The sequence below is a fragment of the Oncorhynchus tshawytscha genome, linkage group LG15 (assembly GCF_018296145.1).
Source record: "Oncorhynchus tshawytscha isolate Ot180627B linkage group LG15, Otsh_v2.0, whole genome shotgun sequence".
Classification (NCBI taxonomy): domain Eukaryota; kingdom Metazoa; phylum Chordata; class Actinopteri; order Salmoniformes; family Salmonidae; genus Oncorhynchus; species Oncorhynchus tshawytscha.
In genome coordinates, this window is record NC_056443.1 from 6,923,716 (window position 1) to 6,951,007 (window position 27,292).

The following is a 27,292-nucleotide window of genomic DNA, read 5'->3' on the forward strand; positions in this document are numbered from 1 at the left end:
CTTGTGACACTGTCTGTGTTCACCATCCCATCTGGTTTGCGCTTAGTGGGACTATCATTTATTTTTCAACATTTTTCAACAACAGGACAATTACCCAACACACATCCAGGCTGTGTAAGGGCTAATTGACCAAGAAGGAGAGTGATGGAGTGCTGCATCAGACCTGGCCTCAACCTGGCCTCCACAATCCCCCAACCTCAACCCAACTGATATGGTTTGGGATGAGTTGGACTGCAGAGTGAAGGAAAAGCAGCCAACAAGTGCTCAGTATATGTGGGAACTCTTTCAAGACTGTTGGAAAAGCATTCCGTTTGAAGCTGGTTGAGAGAATGCCAAGTGTGCAAAGCTGTCATCAAGGCAAAGGGTGGCTACTTTGAAGAATCTCAAATATAAAATATATTTTGATTTGTTAAACACTTTTTTGGTTACTACATGATTCCATATGTGTAATTTAATAGTTTTGATGTCTTCACTATTATTCACAATGTAGAAAATAGTACAAATAAATAAAAACCCTTGCATGAGTAGGTGTGTCCAAACTTTTGACTGGTACTGTATATATACGTTTCCTTAAAGTATAATGTTTAGAAAATTCATATTTTACTGTCCCCACTCAACAACAAATTACTTAAATACATGCAATGTCGTCCATGAAACATTTCATTGAAATAACTGTAGAATTCCATTAATTTCTACGAGGACTGCTCCTTTTGAGGAGTTCCAATATGGCCGACCGTTGACTTCAAAGCCATCTTGCTTTCACAATTTACCATTTGGTAAACAGCATCCCCGGTAGGCTACTGCAGCCTATGCAGCCTCAATCTACTCGTGATATCAAAGTCATGTTTGAATAAGTGTGCTTCAAACTGTTTGCTTGGTATGATTTGTAGCTATTGTCTCTATCTGTGCATCCCACTCAGTTTTTCTACCCGAAAACTCGCGATACCGTAAAGTGTTGTGTATTCACGCAGAAAAATTCAGGAGACTGATGCGCGGATGGCTTGGCAGCTTTTTGCGGGCGTCGGCTCACTTGACAGCAGTCTACTCGGATTAAACATGGACCATTCCATAGGCGAATAAAAAATGTAATTCACCTATAATTGGAAAACCTAATCTGTTGATTTTTAATTCCAAGAACAACAGCAGGCCTATTGGCATCATCTTCAATGCTTCATGTAACCTATGCTTGAAAGCATTCCTCTTCCGGCTACAGAGACTAGTGAGCACGCGCGTGCTCCGCAAGAGCGAACTGGTGCTGATGCTGAAGAGGAGGCGCGCGCCTCACATGAGCGCATCGCATTACATCACTTTGCTACGACGTGATTGGCTGAAGGTCAATGCGTACTTCGCTCGCGGACTATCACAACCATATATCTCGACTCGCACTCGAAATATTATAGCTCTCAAAATTGATTGCAAATATATTTTCGTTTAGTGCCCGTTTTGAGGATGGCCGAGAGCGAGGCAGACACGCCAAGCACCCCGATTGAGTTTGAGAGCAAATACTTCGAGTTTGATGGAGTGCGACTTCCACCCTTCTGCAGAGGAAAGATGGAGGAGATCGCCAACTTCTCCCTCAGAAGTAGCGACATATGGATTGTCACGTATCCCAAGTCAGGTAAACAATATTGGCATGTGTTGATGCTATGCAATACGTTAGTGCAGTACCCTCACTAGATGCAGCATGCTGTAGGCTTGAAAATGCAGGGTCTTAGGTGTAGGTCTATAGTTGCTTAACATTTCTTTCGTCTTATTGTGTCGTGTGTAATAAACGCAAATGTCTCCAGTTGAGTCCGTGTGAGTTTATTATTGCATTGTGTGCTGAGTTTCACTGGCCTATTAGGGGAGGTCGTAAATGTTTACCTCTCTCCAAACATAGCCTGCAGCAGGCTAAATAACTTATCATGGGTACCTTCGAGTTACGTTTAACGCCTGCGCACTTCGCATCAATTCGCTGTTGTCTGTTATCCGAGGATACACAGACAATGTATTGAATTTTTAGGCCTCGGGTTACTGTTTACATCCGTCTCTTCCTGTCTCAACCAGCTTGCTTTGCGCATTGCTGTGTTGGTGCGGACCGGGCTACGCGGTGCTTGAGTGTGACGCACTTGTGTGTTGACAACCTGTGCTGGAGCAGAACTCGCGGCGCGGGTGGGTACTCCAGGTCACGTGACTAGGTGGACGTAAATATCCTTATTCCCTCGAGTTCACTGTGGGAGTAAAATCTTTCAGAGACATATAGAGCAATTGTTCCTTTAATGTCTCTAATCTGTCCACACAGGATTCCAGCAGTGCCTATATCTGCATCCTCAGGAGTAAATTATAATTGCAGGAGAGAGAAGGAGAGAAGAAGAGAGGTGGGAGCAGTCTGGGTTGCTATGCTCCCTAGGCCTACAAAACAGATGCAGGCTGTCAGTCAGTGATCAGTGATGTTGTTCCCTACAATAGTAGCACTGTAAGGCAGTGAATGTTATTTATAATAAGGGCTACATGGATAGAATCAATCCTCTGAAACGCAAATGTCTGGCCCTCCCTCCAGCTAAATATATGACCTAAACCCTCCCTGAATACTTGGGGAAAAAACGGACCCTCCCCTGTACCCAAAATAAGAATCAAAACAAAGTGGATAGCAGAGAACATGTCTACCGTTTACCCTCACTTCTTGGACAGACCAGGGTCTTAGAAATGCAGTTTTAGAAACTGTCCTTTGTTTTGTAAGCATAAAATGGCAACACAGGAATTTTGATAGCGCACAGGGCTGCAGGCCAGAAGGTTTTGGGTTCGCAGACCACCGTGGACAAGAGTAGGGACGGAAAGATCTCCTTCCTAGTAAAAGCATTGAATTAATCTTTCATCGCATAAAAATAACCTTTTATAAACATTTAATGCAATTCTACGCCCTTTTACATATACTGCAGGCCCGAAAGTATGTGAACACCTGCTTATCGACCATCTCATTCCAAAATCATGGGCATTAATATGGAGTTGGTCCCCCCTTTGCTGCTACAACAGTCTCCATTCTTCTGGCAAGGAGGCGGTTTGGAACTCGATAGTGAGTGTAGCAACCGAGGACAGACGAGTTTTACACGCTTCAGCACTCAGCGGTCCTGTTCTGTGAACTTGTGTGGCCTACCACTTCACGGCTGAGCCGTTGTTGTGCCTTTCTACTTTTCTACTTCACAATAGCAGCACTCACAGTTGACCAGGGCAGGTCTGGCAGGGCAGAAATTTGATGAACTGACTTGTTGGAAAGGTGGCATCCTTTGGTGCCACTTTGAAAGTCACTGAGCTCTTCAGTAAGGCCATTCTACTGCCAATGTTTGTCTATGGAGATTGCATGGCTGTTTGCTCAGTTTTATACACCTGTCAGCAACGCTTGTGGCTGAAATAGCCGAATACACTAATTTGAAGGGGTGTCCACATACTTTTGAATATATAGTGTATCTTAGAAATATAACTATGCTCTGTGCTTCTCAGAGCATGCACTTCATAGCCTATAGGCTATGGATCATTTTATTAAGACCACACTAAATAGCCTATGATGTTGCCTGCCCAGTGGAGAATCAGAGATGAAGGGCAGCATTGGGCACACATCGATACATAGCCCAACATGCAACTAATTCTAAAACACAGAAATATTGAAATTTCATCAGTTACAAATTACATGACCCACCCCTGGACTAGATTTAAAAAAAATACTAAACCCTCCCTTTGACTGAAATTTAAAAAACATGACCCTACCCCATTTTCCTCCATTTAACCATTCTGTAAATTTTGATCCCGAGTGACGCATTAGTCTAAGGCACTGCATCTCAGTGCAAGAGGCGTCACTACAGTCCCTGGTTCAATTCCAGGCTGTATAATTTCCGTCCATGATTGGGGGTCCCATAGGGCGGCGCACAACTGGCCCAGAGTTGTCCTGGTTTGTCCTGGGTAGGCCATCATTGTAAATAGGAATTTGTTCTTATCTGACTTTCCTAGTTAAATAAAGGTTCAATAAAAATATAGATAAATAAATAACATGCCATTTATAGGTTTTGGAGAGTGGAACGTGAACTATCGGAAAGTTAAGACTAGATAGAGGCAACATACAGGAGCTATTGAGGGAGAGCACAGTCCTTCCACGTGCAAGCCAACCTAGCCACGAATCTTCCTCAATCATGTCCATGTTGCAATAGGCTCAGGCCCATCAAAGAGAAGGGCGGGAGATGCACAATTCCCCAATGTCCACAATGCTTTCGGTGAAAATAAATTATAATTTTTCAAGTCCTGGTAAAATATGTAGTTGGTAAAGACATTGTGCACAGGTGGACAGTAGGCTTGAGGCAGTATACCGTATATACTGTATACCGGGGTATTTGGAAATAGAAACTGGGTTGCTTTTCAATATAGTCAATACCATTTGTAGCAACTTTTTAAGTAAATACCTGCTACCTAACTTCTGCAATGCATTAGGAGATAAAGCAGATCACGTTCTTCATTTCACCTGTCACATTATTTTACATTATGAAGCTTCTCATAGTTCCCCAGAATGGTTGAGCCAGTCATGTGTTTGTTTTGTAAATAGCACAATGGGAGAAAGCAGGAGCAGGTAAGTCCAGCTGTGAATTGACAGGGGTCGCGTTTTATATTCAAAGTCAACAGTGTTTTTTTGTTGCTTCAACAGAGTGATCAGGGACCAGGGACGTGCAACTCTAGTTTTCCTTCATAGAAAATACATTAGCGCAGTACATTCAACAGAAAATAGCTTAATATTCATCAGATGACTGCAGAAGTGCACCACTATTTGGCTGGCAGCCACACAAGTAAATGAGTTTACAATGAAAAAGCAAGATATGTTTTGCAAAACGATGCATGGCCATCATTTCTAATGTTTATCATAGACATAATGTAGCCATCTACACTTTCTAATGTTTTGATTAAAGTTCATCTTGAGTTTTACCTGAGAAAGGTGCAGAGAAAAGTCGAGTGTCGAGCTGTCGAGTGATAGAATGTCCATTTATGAATTCTCATCCTTGCGGAGAAGTGTAACTGAAGCACAACATTTGTCTGACTCCGAGCAGAAATTACAAAGAGAAGCATTTTAGATTTGTGAATATATAAAACACAGCAAGAGATATCTTACGTGTTTTATCTTTTCTTCCTGCTGTGAAAAATTAAGAATTCTGTGTTAAAGTGACCTCTAAGTTTACCTGGCTAGTTATCTAATTAAGTGAATGAATTAATAAGGTGATGGGGCATCATCCTGTGTAAGCCTTCTGCCGTATTTGAGAAGTTAAAGCCCTTTGGGTGAGTTATCTGGACAGCTGCCACTGCTGTCTTTTGCTGTCTGCTCCCCCCCCCCCTTCTTCTCTGAGTAGAGCAGGCGACCCCAGACAGACACAGCTTGTATACATGCCGCTTCAGATCAGACAAACATGCATCAAAACTTTGTTAATTTGTACAATGTCTCTCGTTCACATTCGCTTGTAAATGTTCAAACGCACCAAAAATAACATTGAGTATCTCCTACCGATACAGTTGAAGTTGGAAGTTTACATACACCTTAGCCAAATACATTTAAACTCAGTTTTTCACAATTCCTGATATTTAATCCGAGTAAAAATCCCTGTTGTAGATCATTTAGGATCACCACTTTATTTTAAGAATGTGAAATGTCAGAATAATAGTAGAGAGAATGATTTATTTCAGCTTTCATCACATTCTCAGTGGGTCAGAAGTTTACATACATTCAATTAGTGTTTGGTAGCATTGCCTTTAAATTGTTTAACTTGGTTCTAACAAACATTTATTGTGGAACTGGGATTCCTGGGAGTGCATTCTGATGAAGATCATCAAAGGTAAGTGAATATTTATAATGCTATTTCTGACTTCTGTTGACTACACAACATGGCGGATATTGTTTGGGTTGTTTTGGTCTCTGAGCGCCGTACTCAGATTATAGCATGGTGTGCTTTTTCCGTAAAGTTTTTTTGATATCTGACACAGCGGTTGCATTAAGTAGAAGTGTATCTGTAATTCCGTGCATAACAGTTGTATCTTTTATCAATGTTTATTATGAGTATTTCTGTAAATTGACATGGCTCTCTGCAAAATCACTGGATGTTTTGGAACTACTGAACGTAACACACCAATGTAAACTGAGATTTTTTTATATAAATATGAACTTAAACATATATGTATTGTGTAACATGAAGTCCTATGAGTGTCATCTGATGAATATCATCAAAGGTTAGTGATTCATTTTTATCTATATTTCTGCTTTTTGTGACTCCTCTCTTTGGCTGGAAAAATGGCTGTGTTTTTCTGTGACTTGGCTCTGACCTAACAAAATAATTTGGTTTGCTTTTGCTGTAAAGCCCTTTTGAAATCAGACACTATGGTGGGATTAACAAGAAGTGTATTTTTAAAATGGTGTAAAATAGTTGCAAGCCTCCCCCTTTTTCCTCCAAACATAACGATGGTCATTATGGCCAAACAGTTCTATTTTTGTTTCATCAGACCAGAGGACATTTCTCCAAAAAGTACGATCTTTGTCCCCATGTGCAGTTGCAAACCGTAGTCTGGCTTTTTTATGGCGGTTTTGGAGCAGTGGCTTCTTCCTTGCTGAGTGGCCTTTCTGTTATGTCGATATAGGACTCGTTTTACTGTGGATATAGATACTTTTGTACCTGTTTCCTCCAGCATCTTCACAAGGTCCTTTGCTCTTGTTCTGGGATTGATTTGCACTTTTCGCACCAAAGTACATTCATCTCTAGGAGACAGAACACGTCTCCTTCCTGAGCGGTATGACAGCTACGTGGTCCCATGGTGTTTATACTTGCGTACTATTGTTTTTACAGATGAACATGATACCTTCAGGCGTTTGGAAATTGCTCCCAAGAATGAACCAGACTTGTGGAGGTCTACAATGTTTTTCTGAAGTCTTGACTGATTTCTTTGCATTTCCCCATGATGTCAAGCAAAGAGGCACTGAGTTTGAAGGTAGGCCTAGAAATACATCTACAGGAACACCTCCAATTGACTCAAATGATGTCAATTAGCCTATCAGAATATTCTAAAGCCATGAAATAATTTTCTGGAATTTTCCAAACTGTTTAAAGGCACAGTCAACTTAGTGTATGTAAACTTCTGACCCACTGGAATTGCTATACAGTGAATTATAAGTGAAATAATCTGTCTGTAAGCAATTGTTGGAAAAATGACTTGTGTCATGCACAAAGTAGATGTCCTAACCGACTTCCCAAAACAAGAGTTTGTTAACAAGAAATTTGTGGAGTGGTTGAAAAACAATTTTTAATGACTCCAACCTAAGTGTATGTACACTTCCGACTTCAACTGTATAACTTTATGAGCTGAATTGCTTGACATTGCCTGACATGGAAATTCGCAAATTCTTAGAATTCTGGTAGCAGATGCCCAATGGTATGTTTTTACGTTTTTGCCGCCCCCCCTTGTGTACTAACCGGTTATACCGGATATGAAAAATCTGGGAACCGCACTTTGTTTATTTATGTAACCCTTTTTTTAACCAGGTAGGCTAGTTGAGAACAAGTTCTCATTTACAACTGCGACCTGGCCAAGAATAAAGTAAAGCAGTTCGACACATACAACAACACAGAGTTACACATGGAATAAACAAACATAAAGTCAATACAGTAGAAAAAAGTCTATATAACATGTATGCAAATAAGGTAAGATAAGGGAGGTATAGGCCATAGTGGCGAAGTAATTACAATATACCAATTAAACATTGGAGTGAATGATGTGCAGAAGATGAATGCGCAAGTCGAGATACTGGGGTGCAAAGGAGAAAGATAAATAAATAAATACAGTATGTGGATGAGGTAGTTGGATGGGCTATTTACAGGTGGGCTATGTACAGGTGCAGTGATCTGTAAGCTGCTCTGACAGCTGGTGAGGGAGATATGAGTATCCAGCTTCAGTGATTTTTGCAGTTTGTTCCACTCATTGGCAGCAGAGAACTGGAAGGAAAGGCAACCAAAGGAGGAATTGGCTTTGGGGGTGACCAGTGAAATATACCTGCTGGACCGAGTGCTATGGGTGGGTGCTGCTTTGGTGACCAGTGCGAGGGCCAAGCGAGGGCCAGCCAACGAGAGCGTACAGGTCGCAATGGTGGGTAGTATATGAGGCTTTGGTGACAAAACGGATGGCACTGTGATAGACTGCATCCATTTGTTGAGTAGTGTTGGAGGCTATTTTGTAAATGACATCACCGAAGTCGAGGATCAGTAGGATAGTCAGTTTTACGAGGGTATGTTTGGCAGCATGAGTGAAGGAGGCTTTGTGCAAAATAGGAAGCCGATTCTAGATTTAATTTTGGATTGGAGATGCTTAATGTGAGTCTGGAAGGAGAGTTTACAGTCTAACCAGACACCTAGGTATTTGTAGTTGTCCAAATATTGTAAGTCAGAACTGTCCAGAGTAGTGATGCTGGACGGGCAGGCAGGTGCGGGCAGCGATCGGTTGAAGAGCATGCATTTAGTTTTGCTTGAATTTAAGAGCAGTTGGAGGCAATGGAAGGAGAGTTGTAATGGCATTGAAGCTCGTCTGGAGGTTAGTTAACACAGTGTCCAAAGAAGGGCCAAAAGTATACAGAATGGTGTCGTCTGCGTAGAGGTGGATCAGAGAATCACCAGCAGCAAGAGCAACATCATTGATGTATAGAGAGAAGAGAGTTGGCCCGAGAATTGAACCCTGTGGCATCCCCAATAGAGAATGCCAGGGGTCCAGACAACAGGCCCTCCGATTTGACACACTGAACTCTATCAGAGAAGTAGTAAGTCGATGAATACGGCTGCACAGTAATGTCTCTTATCGATGGCAGTTATGATATTGTTTAGGACCTTGAGAGTGGCTGAGGTGCACCCATGACCAGCTCTGAAACCAGATTGCTTAGCGGAGAAGGTGCAGTGGGATTCGAAATGGTCGGTAATCTGTTTGTTAACTTGGCTTTCGAAGACCTTAGAAAGGCAGGGTAGGATAGATATAGGTCTGTAGCAGTTTGGGTCTAGAGTGTCTCCCCCTTTGAAGAGGGGGATGATCGCGACAGCTTTCCAATCTTTGGGAATCTCAGACGATACGAAAGAGAGGTTGAACAGGATAGTAATAGGTGTTGCAACGATTTCGGCAGATATTTTTGGAAAGAGGGGTCGAGATTGTCTAGCCCGGCTGATTTCTAGAGGTCCAGATTTTGCAGCTCTTTCAGAACATCAGTTATCTGAATTTGGGTGAACAAGAAATGGGGGATGCTTGGGCGAGTTGCTATGGGGGGTGCCGGGCAGTTGACCGGGGTAGGGGTAGCCAGGTGGAAAGCATGGCCAGCCATAGAAAAATGCTTATTGCACTACCCAAGTGGACAGTCAATACTCACTGTTCGCCTGTCCAACAGCCAAGGGCTTAACTTTGTGTTGTTGGGGGGAAGGGGAGAGATCAGATGATTTTGGCTATTCAAATTATGTAATTTCTCATTAAGTTAAGAATATCATTCTGTATCTTAGGGCTAGTGTAATCATGGTTGTGCCTCTTTAACCAGCTCTGAAGGACTTTGTCGTCTTCTGCCTTTTAAAAGTTCCTAAAGATTTTCATGTTCTTCCTCATGACCTCTTAAGGCCTCACCCTGTCTTGCGAAGAACGTCACTGAACCTACAATTTTGATCCTGTTTACTACGGGAACGTTATTTTTCCAAAAATGAAAATACTGCCCCCTAGTCACAAAAGGTTAAGGCCTCACCCTGTCTTGCGAAGAACGTCACTGAACCTACAATTTTCAGTAGCTTCCTCTTCTTGTCTGGCTAAAGCAGTAGATAACTGTGAGTCCACAGGGTTTGATTTTTGTGAACTCTTTTAGCATGAGCTGAAAACTTCTCAATAGTCTTCTTCCAATTTCTAAAGCCTGGTGCTAGCTAAGGTTAGCTAAAATTGCCAAACTAGCATTGCAGCATTCAGTGTAAAACTATACTGCACAAAAATATAAACACAACATGTTAAGTGTTGGTCCCATGTTTCATGAGATGAAATAAAATATCCCAAAAAAGTTCCATACACACAAAAAGCATATTTCTATCAAATTTCTTGCTCCAATTTGTTTACATCCCTGTTAGCGAGCATTTCTTCTTTGCCAAGGTAATGCATCCACCTGACATGTGTGGCATATCAAGAAGCTGATTAAACAGCATGATCATTACACAGGTGCACCTTGTGCTGGGGACAATAAAAGGCAGGGTCTGAGTTTTTGCCAAAGCATGACCTCTTATTAAAAAAAAAAAACTTTAAAAGAGGCACTGTAATGCAGCCAGGGGGAATCTTGAAACCACTTAGCTTGAAATGACAAAAGTATGTCAGCTCACGTCTGGATTACAATAAACTTGGGATGTGGTTGGTTTGACTTTGTGCTGGTGCTGATGTCGATAACTTATATTTGTTCGGTGGCTCTGCCCCTGTCATCTGTGTTCAACTGGTCCCTGAATTGTGGCTCAGTCCCCTTCAACAAACATGACAAACAGTGTCTTACTTTCTATTGCCAAAATAGATGGGACTTTCTATTGCCGAAATATGAATAAACTTAAACAATAATACATCTACAAAGCATGTCTTATAGGACTACATTTAAATATTTAATTTGTGTGTTCACCGTTGTTTCTTCACCACTACACTCCAAATTCTCACCTGATGACCTATTCGTCCTCTCCCTGCCTCAACATGGGCAATGCTCTCTCTCTCGCTCTCTCCACTGACTGTCTCTGTCCCCTGCCATGACAACAATATGAAATCAGAATCTAGGCAACAACTGTTTTGTTTTAGCACTTGGACTTAGTCAGCAAAGATGAGGAGTTGAACTGATAGTTCCAATTTGTGTGCAATGTAAATTGCTGGTCGAAGTGCTTTACCAGACTGCCTTATAACACAAATTCCAAGTATTCACCTGATGACCCGTTCGTCCTCTCCCTGCCACAACATGGGTGGTGCTCTCTCTCTCACTCTCTATTGCCTGTCTTTGAACCATGCCAATAATAATTTGACCAAATACCCTTATATGACAAAAATGGCTGACCTGAACAATGATGGGGATAACTTATTAACATGAATTAGATTCTGATTTATTAGCTAAATAATTTATTTACTGTCTGGCAAAATATGTGTAGCTAGCTAACGGACTACATATTACCAGTCCATTATGAATTGTAGTGTAGTGAGCTAGCTAGATATGTAGCCATTCCTTCTTTTACAATTCTCTGCAAAAAAAATGGTATGTCCTTTTCTTGTCTTTGGCATTGGTACTTCCATTAGGAGCACTAGCTACTTTTTCACAAGGTTTAACATGGACTCACTGAGTGCTGCTCACCTGAAACTGCAGTGGAAAAAGAAAAGGGGAAGATCTAGATACTGTGCTAGCTTTGGTGCTAGGTTAGCTACCTACCTAGCTAAGGTTAGCTAGCTAAAATAGCCAAACTAGCATTGCAGAATTCGGTATAAAACTATACTGCACAAAAATATAAACACGTTGTTTAGTGTTGGTCCCATGTTTAGTGTTGGTCCCATGTTTCATGAGCTGAAATAAAATATCCCCGAAATGTTCCATACACACAAAAAGCACATTTCTCTCAAATTTTGTGGAGCAATTTGTTTACATCCCTATAGTGAGCATTTCTCCTTTGCCAAGATAATCCATCCACCTGACAGGTGTGGCATATCAATAAGCTGATTAAACAGCATGATCATTATACAGGAGCACCTTGTCCTGTGGACAATAAAGGGCCACTCAAAAATGTGCAGTTTTGTCACACAGCACAATGCAACAGATGTCTCAAGTTTTGAGGGAGCGTGTAATTGGCATGCTGACTGCAGGAATGTCCACCAGAGCTGTTGCCACTGAATTTAATGTTAATTTCTCTACAATAAGCAACCTCAACCTACAACATAGTTTTAGAGAATTTGGCAGTACGTCAAACTGGCCGCACAACAGCAGACCACGTATAGCGTCGTGTGGGCAAGAGGTTTGCTGATTGTGAACAGAGTGCCCCATGGCGTCGGTGGGGTTGTGCCATTCATCCGTCCCCATCACCTCATGTTTCAGCATGATAATGCATGGCCCATGTCGCAAGGATACAGTATATACACAATTCATGGAAGCTGTAAATGTCCCAGTTCGTCAATGGCCTGCATACTCACTAGACATGTTACCCATTGAGCATGTTTGGGATGCTCTAGATCGACGTGTATGACAGCGTGTTCCAGTTCCCGCCAATATCCAGCAACTTCACACAGCCATTGAAGAGGAGTGGGACAACATTCCACAGGCCACAATCCACAGCCTGATCAACTATATGGGATGGAGATGTGTTGCGCTGCATGAGGAAAATGGTGGTCACACCAGATACTGACTGGTTTTCTGATCCACGCCCCTACCTTTTTATAAGGTATCTGTGACCAACAGATGCATATCTGTATTCCCAGTCATGTGAAATAGATAGATTATGGCCTTTATTTCAATTAACACATTTCCTTATAAGAACTATAGCTCAGTAAAATCGTTGAAATTGTTGCATGTTGCATTTATATTTTTGTTCCGTGAAGATCCTTTGGGGTGTGAGGTTGTTAACAAGCACTATAATGGTGTATTTTGGGCTGTGAATTTTCCCCTCATTGGTGTAATTTTACGTTTAGACAAACGACTACCCATTTACTTATTCCTCTTGATTCTCTTATTCTCTCCTAACCCCCCCTCTCTCTCTCTCTCTCTCTCTCTCTCTCTCTCTCTCTCTCTCTCTCACTCTCTCTCTCTCTCTCTCGTCTGATGAACTCTCTCAGGTACCAGTCTCCTTCAGGAAGTTGTGTATCTGGTGAGTCAGGGAGCGGAACCAGATGAGATTGGTCTGATGAACATCGATGAGCAGCTTCCTGTTCTGGAGTACCCTCAGCCTGGCCTAGACATCATACAGGTAGGCCTACAGCACTGAGTATAACTACTGTCCTGGAGTACCCTCAGACTGGCCTAGACATCATACAGGTAGGCCTACAGCACTGAGTATTACTACTGTTCTGGAGTACCCTCAGCCTGGCCTAGACATCATACAGGTAGACCTACAGCACTGAGTATTACTACTGTTCTGGAGTACCCTCAGCCTGGCCTAGACATCATACAGGTAGACCTACAGCACTGAGTATTACTACTGTTCTGGAGTACCCTCAGCCTGGCCTAGACATTATACAGGTAGGCCTACAGCACTGAGTATTACTACTGTCCTGGAGTACCCTCAGCCTGGCCTAGACATTATACAGGTAGGCCTACAGCACTGAGTATTACTACTGTCCTGGAGTACCCTCAGCCTGGCCTAGACATCATACAGGTAGGCCTACAGCACTGAGTATTACTACTGTCCTGGAGTACCCTCAGCCTGGCCTAGACATCATACAGGTAGGCCTACAGCACTGAGTATTACTACTGTCCTGGAGTACCCTCAGCCTGGCCTAGACATTATACAGGTAGGCCTACAGCACTGAGTATTATTACTTCCTGATCCTGAATCACTTCCTTGTAAAACAGACAGGTACAGTTAACCAAAACACTCAGCACATCACATGTAGCACCATGTGGTGATGCAAAGCAAGAAATGGATTAGGTGTTTTTCTGCTCCTTGTTTTATACCGTCTCTGTTCCCAATGTTATGATGACGTTTCCTCTATGTTTTCCCAGGAATTGACATCTCCTCGTCTGATCAAAAGCCACCTGCCCTACCGCTTCCTGCCTACAGCCATGCACAATGGAGAGTCCAAGGTTAGAGTACACTTCAATTGGTTTGTATAATGTTTCCATGTATTCAATCCTAATTGTCTATGTGGTTCTCCTGTAGGTGATCTACATGGCGAGGAACCCTAAAGATCTTGTGGTGTCTTACTACCAGTTCCACCGCTCCCTCAGAACCATGAGCTACCGCGGAACCTTTCAGGAGTTCTGCAGACGCTTCATGAATGACAAGTGTGAGTGTCAGAGTTCAGGGTTCATCCCCCCCCCCAGGTGTGCAGGGGGTGTCTACACTGGACTACTTTTCTTAATGATTATTTAGGCAATAAGTAACTGATCAGGCCAGGTTGTGTGAAGAGGGAAGAGAAAGCCTAGTCACCTGGGGAAACTCACTAAACTCTCTCCACCTATATGTCTCTCTCTCTCCCCTTCTTTTTTCTCTCTGTCTCATAGTGGGATATGGTTCCTGGTTTGAGCACGTGCAGGAGTTCTGGGAGCATCGCATGGACTCAAACGTCCTCTTCCTGAAATATGAAGACATGTACAAGGTAAAAAACAAACACTTTCCTCCTCGCTCTCTCCCTCCATCACTCATCTATATCTAATGTCTACCATATATCTAACTAACACCAAACCTTACCAGAACCCCCAGCCTCTATCCTAGAGGTACAGTGAGTAGTCAGCCGCTAAAACCCACCACAAGATCATTCTGGAAGCCTCTAACAAGCCAAGTTTGGCCCTGCTTTGGGTGGTCCTGCTCTATCCTATCCCAAACCAATGTCACTCTAACTTTACCCATACCACCTAACCCCTATGATAATCGTACCACCCTCAGAGCTACGTGGCAACCAGAGTTCCGGTCTGTGGAACATAACTGTAACTGTACTCTCACTGGGGCAGAAGGGGGCCAAATCAATAGTGTTTGCTGTTCCAAAGGTCCCTGCAGGGCTGCATTGCACAGAAAAACACACACACACACACACACACACACACACACACACACACACACACACACACACACACACACACACACACACACACACACACACACACACACACACACACACACAACACCTGCCCAGAAACACAGCATGTTCTTATTAGGAATAATTTGCAAACACGAACATTTATACAGTATATACACTAGCAAGCCTTCCAAGACGTGATCTTATTCACTATCACTCAAAGTGACTATCAGTGTTACAACATAGTTACAGCATTGACACTGTTGGGGGCAAGTAGCTCATGTAGCCTACCTTTCTTAGAAAGCAAACAGGTTAGAGTTTCTCTCAATCGCATACAAGCATTTTGTTTTGAACATTGTTGTCGACTTCCCAAATAGAGTTCAAAAGAGAGAGAACTCTGTGGCCTTTTGCAAAAGAGTGAATGCGTTTTAGGAAATGTAGTTGCCTCCTCAAAACATAAATACATCCATCAAAATGACATTATTACCGTCAACATTCCAGATTGATTGAAAAAGAACAGGACTGCCTGCAAAAAGATAAACGCTACCATACTTAATCTATTGAGTCCCAGCAGACAAAACAGAAAGTTAGTCTGTCTATGAAAAATCCAAGTAGATCAATACATTTTCTTTGCAGTCACTAAAAAGGAAGTACAACTATCCAAAGGTGCAGAATTATGGGCTATTACTCTCCTTTTATGCATATTACACCAAACAATTTCATACACAAATATTATTCCTGATAAAATGATTTTTTTTTAAATAGAAGAAATAAGCACATTCATTGGTATTATCACAATGCAGTTCCATGTATTCAATACAAAGGCTAGTTTGCTCATTGCTATATAGACTTTCCATTGGTGCGCAGAAACACTATTCGCAAGTTTCCTCCGACACATTCGTGCGGCTGGCTTCCAGGTTATGCGAGCAGTGCAGCTTGGCAGGGTCGTGTTTCGGAGGACGTGCGGCTCTCGACCTTCGCCTCTCCCGAATCTGTAGGATGAGACAAGACTGTAACTACCAATTGGATATCACAAAATTGGGGAGAAAAAAAGGGTAAAAATATGTAATTAATAAATGCAAATACAAAAGGTGAATACAATGGAGGAACACAACTATGAATGTATAGGCCTCAATCAATTGGATATCACAAATTGGGGAGAAAAAAAGGGTAAAACAATGTAATTAATAAATGCAAATACAAAAGGTGAATACAATGGAGGAACACAACTATGAATGTATAGGCCTCAATCATCATTGTGAACTCTTTCAAAGTTCACAATGTGGAAGATGATGACTTATGGGTAACCCGACTTCATGCTCTGCATCCCTGCATGTCAACAATATTGTAACAATTAGACAGTCCCCATTTCCTCGATCTTTCCATACACTGTTATTATATTGTACATGGTATGACACTGATGGGCTGATTTTGTCAATGGGTGAGTGTAGCCGGTGCATGGAAGTCAGGCGCAGGAGAGCAGAGATGAGTGGACAAAGCACTTTACTCAGGCAATTATTAAAACAGGACACAACCGCATCACAAAAACAAATACCCAAAGAACAAGTGAGGCAGCACAAAGTACACACAACCAAGTACAAAGTACCGGCTGCCACAAAGCACGGGTACACAACAAAACCCGGGGTACACCAGCCGGAAGCGTTTTGTGCAGTAGTATTTACTGATTGCCAGAAACAGTGAAAAACAATTGCACACGTTTCTCTTCTGACGAAAACAATGCGTTATATTCCAGGAACAAAACTTAACAGTGGCTTTTGTGTTCACTGATGACAAAAGTTGGTCTCAGAAATGCAAGTCAGTAACTAAGGCAAGAACATGATCCGACGTTCTGTAAAGGTATTTGAGCGTTTGACCATTGTTGTTCTGCTGTAGGCACGTTTCAACACAGACCCAAAAATGGCTTGTGCGCAACTGAGATGAACAGTAACATGTGTATCAAGGGTATTTGCCGAGCAAGTGTGTTATATAAGGAAAAGAAAACTTCTGTTTCTATAGAAAGAAAAAAGGGAACTGCGCTCAAAGTTTATAACCGTCCACATAGGCAGACAGAAATTCAGCCTCTTTCTAGCAAGGCAATGAAACTCCAATGTATAACCGCTAGATAACGCATAGAAGGATCTGTACACGTGTCTAGATGACATAACCAGATGTTCGGAGTCAGAGTTCAACCCCCGCTCTGTCTGAGATGTAGGGGAGAGTGGAGTGAGTTGAGCCACTTTTTACATTCAGCATCACTCCGTCAAGAGAGAAATATAGTATTCTTCCTAACAAAATATTTCTACATAGATTTCAGGATGTTGTGTATCCCTGGAAATAATCAGAATACTTGTAAACATTACAGTTTTGAAAACATAGCTTGTCCAAAAAAAGGGGTCTCTTGGCTCAATTGACCTCATACCCCAGGTAAGTTGTGCCAACAGAGTCCTCTTATTTTGGACAAGCGGAACAGGGTATGTTAAGATGCCTACAAATGTCTGTACTGAATTAAATATTACCACTATCGTTTTATAACCATGTCTATCTTTATTTTCCAAACAAAATTCAACATAATAACTTTTAGTCTTTTAATCATTTGAAGCATATTTTAACACAGACTTAATTAACACCTAACAAACATGTTGTACTTCTTACCACTGTTAACTCATATCCCAGTGATAATGCCTTATATTTTAACACAGACTTAATTAACACCTAACAAACATGTTGTACTTCTTACCACTGTTAACTCATATCCCAGTGATAATGCCTTATATTTTAACACAGACTTAATTAACACCTAACAAACATGTTGTACTTCTTACCACTGTTAACTCATATCCCAGTGATAATGCCTTATATTTTAACACAGACTTAATTAACACCTAACAAACATGTTGTACTTCTTACCACTGTTAACTCATATCCCAGTGATAATGCCATGTTATACTTCTTTTTTGTTCAGTATATTTTAACACAGACTTAATCAAATAACAAACATGTTTTTCTTACCACTGTTAACTCATATCCCAGTGATAATGCCTTATATTTTAACACAGACTTAATTAACACCTAACAAACATGTTGTACTTCTTACCACTGTTAACTCATATCCCAGTGATAATGCCTTATATTTTTGTTCAGTATATTTTGTCAAATGATACATTTTGCGTATGGTTTCCTAGAAAACCATACCCCTTTGGCTCAACTTACCCCACTCCCCCTATAAATACAGCCCTTGTCACAGTGGTGTGACAGTGGTGTGACTGCGTTGTGTGTGGAATAGAATGTACTGCAACCCGCCTTTTAAGAAGACATTATCAAATTCTAGCTCATAGGTCATTTCGGAGTGATAAGAAAAGATCATTTGGTACAGTCATCTCATAAATGATTGGCACTCTTGATAAAGATGAGCAAAAAATACTGTCTAAAATAAATAATACAAATACTGAGCTATATGGTGTACTCCAAAAAAATGTACTATTTTATATTGCTCAGAGAAATAGATTTTGTTTAACAAGTAATTTCTCAAATAAATACGTAGTTGTCAAAATTATTGGCACCCCTAAATATATATATATTTTTTATTAATCTGCATTAACATTCAACTTTTTAAATTTAGTCTCAGCTTAAAGCGCAATCAGCAGTAGAAACAATAACAAAGCCGTCTCCCCACCCTTGGTTTTGGTAAAAAGCTGAGGGATGGGGCTGGAGAAATGTCACCACTCTCAAATTCATAGACAAGGCTATGGGATGCAAGGACTGACGGTCCATGGTATCAAAATTATATTTTTAATCATGTTTTGGAGCAATATAGTGTTTGTTAAAGATGTATTTGTTTACAAAAAAAGTAAAACAAGTTTATATATTGGTGTCTGATGGAATACGGCAGTTGAACTAAGCCCATGAGGCATTTCTAAGTTATATTCTTCAATAATCAATGGGTACATACAGTGGGGCAAAAAAGTATTTAGTCAGCCACCAATTGTGCAAGTTCTCCCACTTAAAAAGATGAGAGAGGCCTGTAATTTTCATCATAGGTACACTTCAACTATGACAAACAAAATGAGAAAAAAAATCCAGAAAATCACATTGTAGGATTTTTTATGAATTTATCTGCAAATTATGGTGGAAAATAAGTATTTGGTCACCTACAAACAAGCAAGATTTCTGGCTCTCACAGATCTGTAACTTCTTCTTTAAGAGTCTCCTCTGTCCTCCACTCGTTACTTGTATTAATGGCACCTGCTTGAACTATATAAAAGAGACCTGTCCACAACCTCAAACAGTCACACTCCAAACTCCACTATGGCCAAGACCAAAGAGCTGTCAAAGGACACCAGAAACAAAATTGTAGACCTGCACCAGGCTGGGAAGACTGAATCTAAAATAGGTAAGCAGCTTGGTTTGAAGAAATCAACTGTGGGAGCTATTATTAGGAGATAGAAGACATACAAGACCACTGATAATCTCCATCGATCTGGGGCTCCACGCAAGATCTCACCCCGTGGGGTCAAAATGATCACAAGAACGGTGAGCAAAAATCCCAGAACCACACGGGGGGACCTAGTGAATGACCTGCAGAGAGCTGGGACCAAAGTAACAAAGCCTACCATCAGTAACACACTACGCCGCCAGGGACTCAAATCCTGCAGTGCCAGACGTGTCCCCCTGCTTAAACCAGTACATGTCCAGGCCTGTCTGAAGTTTGCCAGAGAGCATTTGGATGATCCAGAAGAAGATTGGGAGAATGTCATATGGTCAGATGAAACCAAAATATAACTTTTTGGTAAAAACTCAACTCGTTGTGTTTGGAGGACAAAGAATGCTGAGTTGCATCCAAAGAACACCATACCTACTGTAAAGCATGGGGGTGGAAACATCATGCTTTGGGGCTGTTTTTCTGCAAAGGGACCAGAACGACTGATCCGTGTAAAGGAAAGAATGAATGGGGCCATGTATCGTGAGATTTTGAGTGAAAACCTCCTTCCATCAGCAAGGGCATTGAAGATGAAACATGGCTGGGTCTTTCAGCATGACAATGATCCCAAACACATCGCCCGGGCAACGAAGGAGTGGCTTCGTAAGAAGCATTTCAAGGTCCTGGAGTGGCCTAGCCAGTCTCCAGAGCTCAACCCCATAGAAAATCTTTGGAGGGGAGTTGAAAGTCTGTGTTGCCCAGCAACAGCCCCAAAACATCACTGCTCTAGAGGAGATCTGCATGGAGGAATGGGCCAAAATACCAGCAACAGACTTTCAGAAAACGTTTGACCTCTGTCATTTCCAACAAAGGGTATATAACAAAGTATTGAGAAACTTTTGTTATTGACCAAATACTTATTTTCCACCATAATTTGCCAATAAATTCATTAAAAATCCTACATTGTGATTTTCTGGATTTTTTTCTTTCTTTTTGTCTGTCATAGTTGAAGTGTACCTATGATGAAAATTACAGGCCTCTCTCATCTTTTTAAGTGGGAGAACTTGCACAATTGGTGGCTGACTAAATACTATTTTGCCCCACTGTATAATGAATTCAGAAGTTCAAGAAGGGATGTAGCAACTGCTGATTACCCCTTTAAGGAACTGTATTGTGGCCTTCCATGGCTTCCTTTTTCACTGGGGTGTAAAAATGAGGTAACATGCATGTAAAATGCCAATAATTTTGGAGGAGACTAAATATAGTTACTATTTTATTTGAATTTCTCTCTCTCGCTCTCTCTCTCTCGTCTCCTCCTCTCTCCTCTTCTGCTCTCTCCCCCCTCTCTCTCTCCAGGACCTGGGGACGTTGGTGGGGAAGCTGGCGAGGTTCCTGGGTGTCTCGTGTGACAAGGCCCAGCTGGAGACAATGGTAGAGAGCTGCAACCAGCTCATAGAGCAGTGCTGCAACTCAGAGGCCCTCTCCATCTGCAGGGGTGAGACCCTCTCCATCTGCAGGAGGGAGCGAGGGGGGAGGGATGGGGGAGAGAGGGAGGTAGAGAAATAGAGGGGGTAGGGAGAGAAGGAAAGGAGGGAGGGAGAAAGAGGGAGCAAGATATATGGGGGAGTGGGAGAGAGATAGGGAAGGACAGAGGTAGAGAGCGAGGAAGAGAAAGAGAGGGATAGAGGGATAGAGGGAAGGAAGATAAGGAGGAAAGAAAACGGAAGTGAGGGGTAGTCAGTCACTAAAGAAGAGATTTCCGAATATCTCCCGACGACAGAGTTGAATAAGTAAAGAGATCTGTAAGGTTACTGAAGCATTGTGTGCTTTGTGCCGTAAAGTGAATGGAAGGGGTGAAGACTGTGTGTCAAGAGGGACAGTAACCTAACATGTGTACTGTATGTCAACTCCAACCTTTATACAGACACACACACACACACACACACACACAGACACACACACAGACACACACAGACACACACACACACACACACACACACACACACACACACACACACACACACACACACACACACACACACACACACACACACACACACACACACACACACACACACACACACACACACACACACAGACACACACACAGACACACACACACACACACACACACACACACACACACACACACAGACACACACACACACAGACACACACACACACACACACAGACACACACACACACACACACACACACACACACACACAGACACACACACAGACACACACACAGACACACACAGACACACACACACACACACACACACACACACACACACACACACACACACACACACACACACACACACACACACACACACACACACACACACAGACACACACAGACACACACACACACACACACACACACACACACACACACACACACACACACACACAGACACACACACACACTGCACTTTGTGTACTGTATTTGCTAAACTGATGTGACCAGACTCCCTCTAGCCCCATTCATGGCTTTGCTGCTCGTATCATATACATTGTTTAGGCTACTATTACACACTCACAAGCCTAGACACAAGCATGCTTGCAGTGCATGACATGGTGTACTCAGGTAGAAGAGGGGGAATAGAGAGGGAGAGAGGGAATGACAGAGAGAGAGAGACAAAGAAAGAGGATATCAGAACGGAGTGTGTGAGCCTCAGCCATACATCAAAATAAAGAAACCTGCTATGTGTCCACTGCTGTATGCATACGGATGCACACTCTTCAAAGCATATCGAATTTGTTCATATGGCTTTATAGCTGTGCTAACCCTGGGGGAGTGTATGTCTCGGCTGGCTGAGGATGAGTCAACCTAGACCAGATTTGTATGTAGGCTATGTAGAACAGTTACATAATATGTGTTTGTGTGTAGTCTATATCTTTAAGCAATGATCCAGGGCCAGTTTAGTTGTTAGGCTCATAATGGTGAAGGTTAGCACTGGTTTGCGGAAGGCTGATCCTGGGTCTGTTAGGGGCAGAGAGTAACTAGAGCTTTATTGTAGCAAACCACAGATCATGAATCAGATGTACATACCCCAGCAGTAACATACACTTTCAAAGGAATAGGGAATATCGTACTCTGGACCATTCATTAAGGGCATTTCCATTCACTCCTATTTTTGCTCTGCAACGCCACCCTGTTGTTAAACATAGTAATTACAGCTCAGTGATTTCTGGCACAAGGAGTTGAACCTTACTGATCAGTTTGGAAATCCATTCACATTTGTTGTACTTTTTCTTGCATTATGATTTGTGAATGTCATTTTAATATAATTATGATTCCATTTTTCATGTTGATTATTGTAGATTTTTGTTATGTTGTTTTTTCTTATGATTTGTTGTCAGATTTGTCTTGTTTTCTCCATATTCTGTTTCTTGTAGTGCATGGACCCTAGCCTCTGGCCTGGTGCTGGTCTAACACACAGCTCTGAGCTAATAGGGCCCTAAACACACATTCCTTTACACACTACTGGAGGACAGGTGAGTCCATGTCTGTAGACATAGGCATACGTACATAGGCCCCAAATGATTGGCACTCTTGACAGATGAGCAAAAAAGACTGTATCAAATAAATAATACAAATACTTATATGGTGTACTCCAAAAATTGGGGAAATTATTTTATGGTAATAGCATTTTTTCAGAGAAAGAGATTTTGTTTTACAAGTAATATTTTTTCCTCTCAAAAAGATAGGAGTCAAAATGATTGGCACCCCTGATTTCAACACCTTTCAATACCTCACCTTGTGCGGTTATCGGCCCTGAGCCTTTTTCTAAAATGTTTTATGAGATTGGAGGACACATTTGGAGTGTTCTTAGACCATTCCTCCATACAGAATCTTTCCAGATCCTTGATATCCTTCATCTGTGCTTATGGATGGCCCTCTTCAATTCAAACCACAGGTTTTCAATGGGGTTCAAATCCGTAGACTGAGATGGCCATTGAAAAATGTTGATTTTGCTGTCAATGAACCATTTCACCATTTCACCATTTTGATGTGTCGTTGGTGTTATTGTTTTGCTAGAAGATCCACTCGCGTCCAAGTTTCAGCCTCCTGGCAGAGGCAGCCAGGTTTTTGGCTAAAATGTCCTGGTTCTTGGCAAAGTTCATGATGCCGTTGATCTTAACAAAGGACCTCGGAGCAGTGGAAACCAAATAGCCCCAGAACGTCAAAGATCCACCACCATATTTTACAGTAGGGATGGGGTTCTTTTCTGCTTATACACCCTTATTTCGACCCCAAACTGGTATGCGTGGCCAAAGAGCTCTATTTTCATGTAATCTGACCATACTTGGCTCCAATCCAAGTACCAATGCCATTTTAGCAAACTCCCGGAATTTACATTCGTTGGATAACTTGAAAATAGAGCTCTTTGACTACCACACACACCAGTGGTGGGTAAATAAGGATCCAAAGCAGAAAAGAACCCCATACTTGGATGTATGAGATGACGCCGCGTTAGATAGCGCCCGCTCTACGAGCTGACAAATTCTGCTATTTTTGTGTTTTCTTTATGCTGATCCTAACTTGTATTGTGCATAATGTCTCCCCCATCATTTCCTATGGCCGAAAATGTGTTTAGAACAGCGATCACTGACCTCGATTTGGATGAAGCTTTCTGCTTCAGCGAGTCGGCAGCTCTAGATATTCTGCACCCTAGGTTAAGAGTAGGGGGGAAGGGGGTGTGTCTCTTGGTTAAACAGCTGCTGGTGCGCGTTCTCTAATGTTAGTCTCGAGTTTTTGCTCGCCTGAGTTGGAAGACCTCATAAGCCGCAGACCGTGCTATTTACCAAGAGAGTTTTCATCTATATTTTTTTGACGCTGTCTGTTTACCACCACAAACCGATGCAAGCTCTATGACAACTTCCAGAGGGACGCACTTCTCCTGGCCTGGGATTTGAATGCAGGGAAACTGAAATCTGTTTTACCTCATTATTACCAGCATGTCACCTGTGCAACTAGAGGCGACAAAACCCTTGATCGATCACCTTTACTCCACACGCAGAAATACATACAAGGCCCTCCCTTTGGCAAATCTGACCAAATCTCTTATCTTCCTGATTCCTGCTTACAAATAGAAACTCCCAACAGGAAGTACCAGTGACATGCTCAATACGGAAGTGGTCTGGTGCTAAGTTACAGGACTGTTTCGCTAGCACAGACTGGAATATGTTTCAGGACTCATCCGATAACATTGAGGAGTTTATCACATCAGTGGCTTCATTAATAAGTACATTGATGACGTCGCCCTCCTTCAGTGACCCTTATGTACAGAGCATTCAGAAAGTATTCAGACCCCTTGACTTTTCCCACATTTTCTTACGTTACAGCCTTATTCTATACTGTATTAAATCATTTTTCCCCCTCATCAGTCTACACACAATACCCCATAATGACAAAGCAAAAACTGAAATATCACATTTACATAAGTATTCAGACCCTTTGCTCAGTACTTTGTTGAAGCACCTTTGGCAGCGGTTACAGCCTCGAGTCTTCTTGGGTGGGTATGACCTCTATTTGGGGAGTTTCTCCCACAAGCTCTGTCAGGATGGATTGGCACACCTCTCCAGAGATGTTAGATCGGGTTCAAGCTTTCTCTCAAGGACATTCTTCTGTGTTGTCTGCAGATCCCTCTCAGGCCTGATTGGTGGAGGGCTCTGTCAGGATGGATGGGGAGGCCCGTCTCCCTGATTGCTACGCACAGCTATTTTCAGGTCTCAATGCCCCAGAGATGTTAGATCATGGCTTGGGTTCAAGTCCGGGCTCTGGCTGGGCGGACTCAAGGACATTCAGAGACTTGTCCCTAAAAACATGTTTTGTTTTGCCACTCCTGTGTTGTCTTGTGCCTTTTACTGAGGAGTGGCTTCTATTTTCACTCTGCATTGTTGAGAAGGGCCACAAGCATTTAACTTCAATTCTACACCTGTTGTTCACCAAGTGTGTGACAAATGACATTTTATTTTTTGATTTGATTTGATTACCTGCAGTAAAATATGCTGTTGTATCTTTGACGTTATGGGGCTATTTTGCTCAATATAACTTGTTGAACAAAATCTCTTTCTCTGAGCAATTGTATTAGTATAAAATAATATAATTTCCCACACAAAAATATGCATACAATATAGTTCCATATCTGTATTATTTATTTCATACAGTCTTTTTTGCTCACCCTCTATGGAGGGTGATTTATGGACCTCACTGTACACGGTTGGGAGTCATAAGGAAGCATAGATGGCCTACGAGCTGATCAATACGCAATAAAGACGGTTTCAAAATGATAACATTCATATCGACTACTGACCACTCCTCTTGGTCATTTGTCTCATTCATAGCTAAAACCGAAGTGATGTATGGTCATGTGACTCTTTCTTCTGTCAGGTCGCGTGGGACTGTGGCAGGACATCTTCACCGTGTCTATGAACGACAAGTTTGACGCGGTGTATAGACAGAAGATGGGCAAGTCTGACCTGACCTTTGACTTCGGCCTGTGAGGACCGGACCGACTGACCACAACGACACGAACACGGACTTACACTCCTCCTCCTGCTGCCTAAACACCGTACACTCCTCCTCCTGCTGCCTAAACACCGTACACTACTCTGCCTCTCTTCATCACTCAATAAATCAATCAATCAAACAATCACGTTTTGGATATACTGTATAACGCTGTATGAATGCTATGGTGGAGAATCATAAGTCCAGCCCAGAGTCAAGTATAAAGACTCCCCATGACTGCCCTTTGATACAGAGCAAGTGTTCCGTTTTAGCTGTATCCAGGTCAGTTCCTATTTTACCTAGCCCTTCATTTTAGCACACTTTTTTCACTTTCAGTACATTACATAGCTTGTTTGTTACAAAAAGGCTTTCAATGGGCATTAGCTTAATCAAAACTAGACTTTTTGTATCAACCTTTCTTGCCGAGGTGAATGGGGAATGTGTGTGTGTGTGTGTGTGTGTGTGTGTGTGTGTGCGTGTGTGTGTACATGCTCGTGTGTGAGCAAAATCACAAAAATGACACATCACAACTGCCTTTTATATCAGTTCTGTTTGTTTATGCTGCTAAAGTGATGCCTTTCTCTGCCCTCAGACCCATAGCCACCTATAGAGTTACTGTACCACACTGAGACAGAGTATCCCTCCATGTTACCACCATTCTCTGTGTGCTCTCCCCCAAGTACATGTAGCCCCTTTTCTCTTCCATTGCTTGCATCTCTTTCTCTCCTCCTCCTCCTCCGCCTCCCCCTCCTCCCTGCCGTAAATGCCCCCAGAGAGACCAGTAGACCCCCAACCCCCATCCCCTCTGCTCTGCTGGACACTTGTGAATGTCTTCATTGATGTGGATGTAACAACCTCAACCCCTCCCACAGGCTCAGTTCTGTGCTTAGGACATCCCTCTTTTATTCTCTCTCTCTCTCTCTCTCTCTCTCTCTCTGTTTCTCCCACTCTGTATCTCTCTCTCTCTCTCTCTGTTTCTCTCACTCTGTCTGTATCTCTCTATCGATTCAATTCAATTGGCTTTAGATACATGTGTTTACATTGCCAAAGCAAGTGGAATAGACAATAAACCAAAAGGGAAATAAACTCTCTTGTCAGCTTTTTCTCTCATTCTCTCTGTTTACGACCGTTGGCAATCCTGCTGCAGCCCATCTCTACAAGGGTAATGGTGTGTATTTTTGTTTGGTTTTTATATGCCTGTAGGGTTGTCCTAACCTGGGCATAATGCATTGTACTTTACATGCTTGCTTGCTGGTTTATTAATAAAGTTATGTCTTCAGGACAATTGTGTTGTGTGTGATGTCTTCAAAGCACTAGCATTACTAGCTAGCAATTTTGAGTCAAGGTATAAATGTTGGTACTTCCGTTGACAACCTCTCTCTGCTCAAGCCATGTGGTTCCCTCTCAACTGTTGCACACTCAAAACGCTCACCTCTGGTTGAAGCTCGTAGTCCACACCTACTATTATCATATGCTGTAGCTGTTATATTTGATTATTTGAGATCCTTTTTTGAATGAAAAGCGCTATAGAAGTTGAATATATTATTACTATTTGTGTTATTACTTCAGTAAGCTATAAGTTAACACTAGGTATAACAACCCTAGACATCGACAGTATCACC

The 27,292-nt window shown here is 42.1% G+C and overlaps 1 protein-coding gene across 2 annotated transcripts; it reads left to right on the forward strand.

Moving 5' to 3' along the window:
* The first annotated feature begins 1,018 nt into the window (after positions 1 to 1,018).
* Positions 1,019 to 26,952, forward strand: LOC112214300 (sulfotransferase 4A1-like). 2 transcript variants are annotated; one of them, XR_006078913.1, is made up of 8 exons: positions 1,019 to 1,618; positions 12,832 to 12,962; positions 13,718 to 13,798; positions 13,875 to 14,001; positions 14,219 to 14,313; positions 20,504 to 20,642; positions 22,556 to 22,654; positions 25,554 to 25,684. XR_006078913.1 is itself a non-coding variant. In XM_042298028.1 (7 exons), exons 1-7 carry the CDS (start codon positions 1,450 to 1,452, stop codon positions 25,664 to 25,666), a joined length of 855 nt encoding a protein of 284 aa, XP_042153962.1. In that variant the 5' UTR covers positions 1,022 to 1,449; the 3' UTR covers positions 25,667 to 26,952. The 2 variants fall into 2 exon arrangements, 1 of the variants encoding a protein (XP_042153962.1); XM_042298028.1 differs by lacking the exon at positions 22,556 to 22,654 and having other exon boundaries at positions 1,022 to 1,618; positions 25,554 to 26,952.
* Positions 26,953 to 27,292: the final 340 nt, after the last annotated feature.

Coding starts and splice junctions, on each gene's coding strand:
- LOC112214300 (XM_042298028.1), top strand. CDS start 1,450: ATGGCCGAGAGCGAGGCAGACACGCCAAGCACCCCGATTGAGTTTGAG. Junction 1,619..12,831: donor TGTCACGTATCCCAAGTCAG/GTAAACAATATT, acceptor GAACTCTCTCAG/GTACCAGTCTCCTTCAGGAA. Junction 12,963..13,717: donor CTGGCCTAGACATCATACAG/GTAGGCCTACAG, acceptor ATGTTTTCCCAG/GAATTGACATCTCCTCGTCT.